General features: G+C 39.4%; 1 protein-coding gene and 1 long non-coding RNA gene across 7 annotated transcripts in view; both read right to left on the bottom strand.

Annotated features, from left to right (window-relative positions):
• The window catches only part of LOC120718841, a 223853-nt gene that overhangs the window by 20126 nt on the left and 197066 nt on the right, over positions 1-6661 (bottom strand). Inside the window, exons 2-5 of one of the 6 annotated variants that reach the window (XM_040007567.1) lie at positions 5332-5420; positions 3706-4017; positions 3499-3573; positions 2684-3145 (exon numbers count right to left, since the gene is read on the bottom strand). The exons of 4 other annotated variants lie outside the window; for them this stretch is intronic. In XM_040007567.1, the coding sequence (XP_039863501.1) occupies positions 2997-3145; positions 3499-3573; positions 3706-4017; positions 5332-5420 (625 nt within the window). In that variant the 3' untranslated portion in view covers positions 2684-2996. Of the gene's footprint in view, positions 1-2683; positions 3146-3498; positions 3574-3705; positions 4018-5331; positions 5421-6661 lie in introns of those variants that run through there. One more of the 6 variants, XM_040007569.1, reaches the window with a different exon arrangement.
• Positions 139-710, bottom strand: LOC120718858. Its single transcript, XR_005692580.1, has 2 exons — positions 349-710; positions 139-256 (listed from the first exon to the last, which is right to left on the bottom strand). It is a non-coding gene; the product is annotated as an uncharacterized LOC120718858 (long non-coding RNA).

Raw genomic sequence — 6661 nt, 5'->3', positions numbered from 1 at the left:
AGGGATCATTTCTCACTGTGGGGATCAGACACCCAACAGGAGCAGTAGTAGGTGGCTGAATGATCACATCTGATGTTGTTTAGTGTCAGAACACCGGTATACTGCAGATATTTGAATGTTTCTCTTTCTTTCTTCTGGTACCAGTCTACAGAGCCACTACATTGTGGATTCCCACACCTGAAGGAGACACTTTCTCCAATTTTCTTGGTCAGTGTTGAACCACCCTGATTTGACTCTGCTGCCATGGTAACCAGTGCTGTAGAGACACAGACAGATAGATGAAGGTTAGTGTGACAGTGTTTGTTACAGGTTGACTTTGTTGGCTCCTGATTGGCTGGAAACACTCACCTGAACACAGACAGCACAGAGCAGCAGCTGGGAGGAAAAGCATTTTGTGCAGTGGTGTTTCCTCTGGTGAACCTGGGGAGAAGTGGCGCTCTGATGCAGCTGAGGCCAAACAAGGACGAGCTGTGAGATCAGACGAGGGCCACGTGGTTTCTAACAGGTCCTCAAAGCTCCCATCAGCCCCTGCGGCCCACAGATAAGACTGCTGCTGCTGATTGACAGCTCAGCTGAAGCTGCTGTGGTTTCATCGTCTTCATTTCAATCTGACAGCAGATCCAAAAATCTGGGTCACATGATGCACAAACACTCAGAAACATTCATGTTGCTGTGAATTTACTAACACACACTGTTATCTGTTGTTTTCTTCTTCATCTAACTTTTTGAACATCTTCACCTTTTCTTTGTTTTTGTGAATCAAAATGAATAAATAATATTCACAGCATCTCATTTTTAATTGTTCTGTTTTGTTGACGACAGTTTTAAGAATCATTAAAATGATGATCATCAATTCTAATATCTATAAACAGTAATAAAAACAGGGCTGTGTTTCACGTCAGCTGGAGCTTCATTTATTTGTAGCCATGGTTAGATTTCATTTGCAGCAGGCAGTCATCCACCTTTACACACACATTTACACAACAGTACAAAAGTAGGAATATTTGGAAACATCTCTGTGATCTCTATAAGACAAAAGGATGGGAGAGGCTGGTGTGGTCTCAACGCTGTTCATAGTGTTTCCTTCAGTGCTGCTGACAGCGTCTCACAGCGTGGTGTGATACGTGACACCTTGTAAATGAGTCATTTACCTCAGAGCCGATTTTTAGGCTCTCGCCTTTAGTTCATGTTTGTTTTCATCACTCGTTGTCGTCACACCGAACCTCCTGTAATAAACTTCACTTCATTCTTCGCCATCGAGCGTCTGAGTTCTGTCTGCGCCTGAGTCCACTCCTCCATGACAACATCTGTTTCATATTTGGTCTTTTTCACTTCATAGTAAATCACTTAACTTGTTATAGATTATTTTCCCTGACATAAAACACAAATCTGTGGAATAAATCTCATCAGATTTTATATTTGCATGTAAGATTTTAAAATGACAGATTCTTTAAAAGCATCACTAAAGTTCAGCCAATTTCTAATTGATCCTCCTGCACTTGTGTCAAATATGGACACGCCTTTGTCCTCATGAAAGTTTGCCTTCACTCAGACCCATGCCCTGCTGTTCCTACCATGCCAACATACAGAAACATGTCAGGCAATGAGTTGGAATAAAGTTGAATCAAACCTTGAAACACAGAGATGGATGATATTTTATACCTTTCATTTATAAACAGTCAAAGCAGACGGGGTCATTTTTGAGCCCAAAGGAAAACCTGATTATTTGCTGCCAGTAAAAAACTTGAAGTCGTTTAAAAACAGCTTCCTACATTAACTTTGACATAAACCCGTCTGTGATCATCTGTTAAAGCGACCGACTCTGCTGTGAAACAATAATCACAATAACTGATCATTTCATGTATTTTTTACACTGAATTGATCGACAATTTATACTTTAAAAAACACTGAAATGAAGTGGGGACATTTGTGACCCTGAGGACCACAGGTGTGTGGAAATCGGGACGACATTATGAGGGTTAAATCTTAATATTAATATCAACAGAATTTACAGCACAGCGTGGGTGAACTTAATAAATATTCAGCACTGGTTAAATCATCAAATTGATGAATGTTCTTTGTTTGACTTTGTTTCTCTGTGCTGCTCTTAATTATAATAATTATGATTTGATTTCAGTTTTTAACTCAATTATATTATTTGTATAAATTGTACTAGTCTGAATAATTAAGCTGATTAATCAATGGCACATTTTGATGAAACATTTTACATATTTATGATTATTAGAAAAAGATGGAAAGATGCTCAACATCCATCTGAACTGATGGTGTTTTGTGAAATTGTTTTTACAAATCTTGTCTTAATTTATTCCCTTTTTCAGTGTTTTTAAATCATAACGGTTCAACTTGAGTTCTGTGGGATTTAATGTTTAGACTTCATCTTGTATTTGTCTTTTGTGATCGTACTAAACATCAACTGTGTAACAGCTCTGAGTTCACACTTTGTTTCTCTCACACACATGAACACAGATGCTTCCTGAATAACTTGAAGCAGAGTTCATGCTTGTAACTGTCATTGTGTTATTAAAGTGAAAAGCCACAGCTAACGGTGTGGAGGCTGCAGAGCAGAAACCCACACAGCCCGTCTGCTGCAGGAGAGCAAGTTTATGATCTGTGAATGCTGCAGTCACACAGGTTATGTATCACAGAAGAAATGAGAAATGCATTCTTAAAATCACAATCTTTATTTTTACTTCAGACAAATAACTACACTGTTATTTTGTTATGGTGGGATCTGAATGCATCAGCTGAGTTTTTCTGCAGAGATGTACAAAAGAAATCTTCACATAAAGAATCTACACTTTTACAAACACATCAAACATGTTTATTTGTAAATTTATATTACACAGTTTAAGATGATTAAATGAGAAAAGGTCAAATGCTCAGTAATGAAACATTGAACCAACCAGAAGTTAATTTACATTTCTGACTGCTGACTGGAGGAAATCTGATGGTGAGAAAAGGCGAGCAGGAAACAGTCAGTCAGCATGTGTGCAGTTGGTGGACGCTCCCTTGTTTGTGAGCATCATCAGCAGAGAGAGTCCACAGCAGTACACCAGACTCTTCACTATCAGCACTGTGTACAGCAGGCAGAGCAGCTTCACCCTGCACTGAGACTGGAAGGACACTGAAGGACAGACAGACACAAAGAGACAGACAGACAGTCGGGTTATTCCTCTCAGATCAAGGAGAAAAAGTCCAAATAGAAACAGTCACAGCTTCTTCTTCAAGTGGATGAATTGATGTAGTGTTTGTGTCCACTTGGGGGCAGAAGAACTCCACAAGCAGCTAACAAACTGATCTCTGACATATTATGGTCTGTCTGCTGTTTGGTGCTGAGCAGCTAGTGTACAGTGGCTTTATCAGAGCTTGTTGGATGAAGATTTGATCAATTAGTGCAACTTTAAGAGCCTAAACTTGTTCCAGCTCCCTCATTGGACATTGGAGCTGTCCATGCAGAGAGGCAGCAGGTGATCTTACAGTCAGCTGGCTGCAGAGCTGGCAGGTCTGCTGGCTCTCTCTCTGGAGGACAGGAGGCTGCTGGAGCTGGAAGCTCTGAAACAGAAAAGGAGTCAAATGTTTGGAGCTGCAGTGAGAAATGTCAGTCCTCTGCTGCTCTGCTCTCTTTGACAGCATCTCCACATGAAGCTGAATCACTGCTGAACACAGTCACCAAGCCTTCATTACCTTGTTGTGTTTGGGCCTCCACTGTGCCCCCCTCGTGCTTCACCCAGCAGCTGTATTTATATGTGTCAGAATGGCTCCCATCAAGCATCCTGATGGCAATGGTGCGTCCCGCCTCTCTGAGCTCCAGCTGCTCTCCCTCAGCAGGGGGCAGCTCCTCCGCTTCTCCGCCGTTCTTCTTCTGTCTTTTCCAGGAGAACTGGACCAGAGGAGGAAACATGGCTGAGGCCACACACAGCAGGGAGCTGTTCCCCTCCAGGTGGGCTCTGGATGCTGCTGGGTACACGCTCACCACGGGCTTCACTACCTGCTCATCTGAAGTTTGACAGCAGCAACAAGCAGCACAGACACACATTCACACAGTCAGCAGCAGCTTCCAGCACTGCACTGCATTCAGTCTGATCCTGGAAACTACATGGACTCTGATCACTAAACTACTCATCAATACAGCACAAAGTTCACTACATACACTGGATTCAGCTTCATATCAAACACAGTCATCACCTCATGTCATCATGGCTCACATGAGCAACACTCAGCATGATTTTACATCATGAAATAAAATATTTGTTTGCTGATATTTTAATCTATTATTTATCACAAATGTACGCATATATAGATTTGTCTTCAAACTATTTAAATTATATTTTCCATCTTAAACACAAGTTTTACCAGAGATATTAATAATTCAACATGATTTAATTCCAGCAATGAAATTTCCACGTTTGTATCAGTTTTTAAACAGGTGTTTTATTCATGTTTTAATCAATACTATACTTCTTTCACAGACTTCACAATCCTTAAAAATGTTATTGGAATAATTTGAAGGGCACTACATCTATTATTTAGTTTGATTATTGTTTTTATTTTGTTTTGATTATATACGGTGTATGTTTGAATTGATGCACAAATTGAATGTAATTAAGCTGCAATTTGAATGAGAATTAAAACCTTTTTTCAACAGTATAAATTAATTCATCATTAGTTATAATATAAAATCTAAAGAATCTGAAACATCATGAAAATTACATTTTTCTGAAGAAATATTTACTGAAATATGATCATTGCTGAATTTTTTCTTCATTTCTAATTTAGACTGACAAATCAAACAAGCAAGAAACACAAACATGACTTTAACAATTTCATATTTTGTGTTTGATCTATATTATTTATTATTTATATTTTTTCCTCACTTTTTGTGTCCCTAATCAGTATCCATGTCAATTTATATATTAATATATTTAAAAAAAATCACAAGTAGAATCTATCTTTGAATATTAAAAACATGTTTACATTTTCATTTATATTTACAAATCTTTTACTGTATTATTTTAACACCAAATATGATCTTGTGTTAAAAACCAGCAGAATCACTGAGAGGATCAAATCCTAAATATTTGTAACATCACTAATATTTGCAGAAATAAAGAATAACTTTAGTTGTTCAGTGAGATTTCAACATGTTTTCAGAGATTATTGAGCTTTTCTTAAGTAACAATGGCTGCAGATGAATTCTCTACTAATGATGAAAAACTAACATGTAAAGCCTGAAGCAGCAGAAACTGACTTTAAACACATTTTCAGCTTCTACAATAAAACAACTGAAGGAAAATAAATGTTTGTTCTTACCTGTTACAGACAGTTTAGTTCCAGAGCCCAAGATGGGGTAGCTCCTTCCTGCCACTCCCACAGTGAGACAGACTGCTACAAAAACCTGTCTGCTGTTGAACGTGTCAGCTGAGGTGAATGAGTCCAAATGAGGAAGCAGGATCATATTTCAGCTCCATGATGTGTTTCTCTAATGTTCATATCAACATGACTGTCTCTTTCTCTTTTCTTTTAGCCACACTAGCAGCACGGCTCTGATCTTAATGTCAGTCTGTTGGTCAGTCCACTACTTTAGTCCACATGAAAATAGAAAATCACTATATAAGCACCAGTCCATTTATCCCATCAATGATGCACCACTACAATGAAACATGCTGCTGATAGGATCATGGTTTGGCCCATCTGGCTCACCATCATTAAATCACACAATCAATTTTGAATTCTAGCAGCCAATTGTAAAGAAAACTATTCAGAACATCTGTCTGTGAACTGAATCTCAGGAGAAAGTGGGCATGCAGCACCACAATGACACAAACCAGTCACGTTTGTTTTCTTTGTTCCAAATAATGGTGAAAGAAAAATAATCCAGTGAATCCAGCGAGTGATGTGATGAGTCTCTGATGTCTTTCTGATGTGGTTTTGTTGCGTCCTTCAAACCACACCTGGTGGATTTAGAAGGAAAAAAGTTGGTCTGCACAGGCTCTTCTATTTCAAACACTGACAGGATTTCCTTTGCTGTTTCTTCTGTCCTGCACATTTTCCTCTGTTTTGTGCTAGCTTGATGGAGCTTCTGTAAAAAACAGAGCCAGAGTTATTTTTAGTGGTGCAGAGCAAAGAGATGCTTCAGGGATGCTTCTGAAATGTGCTGTGGCATGTCTGCTGGAATCATCAGTGTTGTACTGAGTGGCCTCAATCAGCTCCAGCAGCCTCGTAGGAACACAAAGCGTCCATGCCTGCTGTTAAAAATAGAGCTTTGGAACAACCAAGTCCAACAGAAATGGTGTGAAAGAGCTGGAAGCGAGCAGTTCATGTGAGAAAATCCAACATGTCAGAATTAAAGCTGCTCTGTGTCAAAAATGGAGTCAAATTCTTCCAAACTGATGTGCTGGACTGATTATCAGTTACTGCAGGTGCTCCAGCCGAGGAGGAGCAGGAACCAGCAGAACTGCCAAACCCCACCGACACACATCACACACACCACAAATGCCACACTCACAGAGAGACAAAGATAGAAAACAGAGGGAGGAAAGATCGATGGTGGGTAGGCAGCAGAGGATCGGGGATTCATTTTAATAGTGTAGTCCTACCCCTCCTTCAAACTATTAATAGTAACACTTTATTGTGTTACGGA

Source organism: Simochromis diagramma, unplaced genomic scaffold, assembly GCF_900408965.1.
Source record: "Simochromis diagramma unplaced genomic scaffold, fSimDia1.1 OVJJ01000544.1, whole genome shotgun sequence".
In the NCBI taxonomy this organism is placed as follows: domain Eukaryota; kingdom Metazoa; phylum Chordata; class Actinopteri; order Cichliformes; family Cichlidae; genus Simochromis; species Simochromis diagramma.
This window is presented reverse-complemented; position numbering and strand designations above follow the sequence as displayed.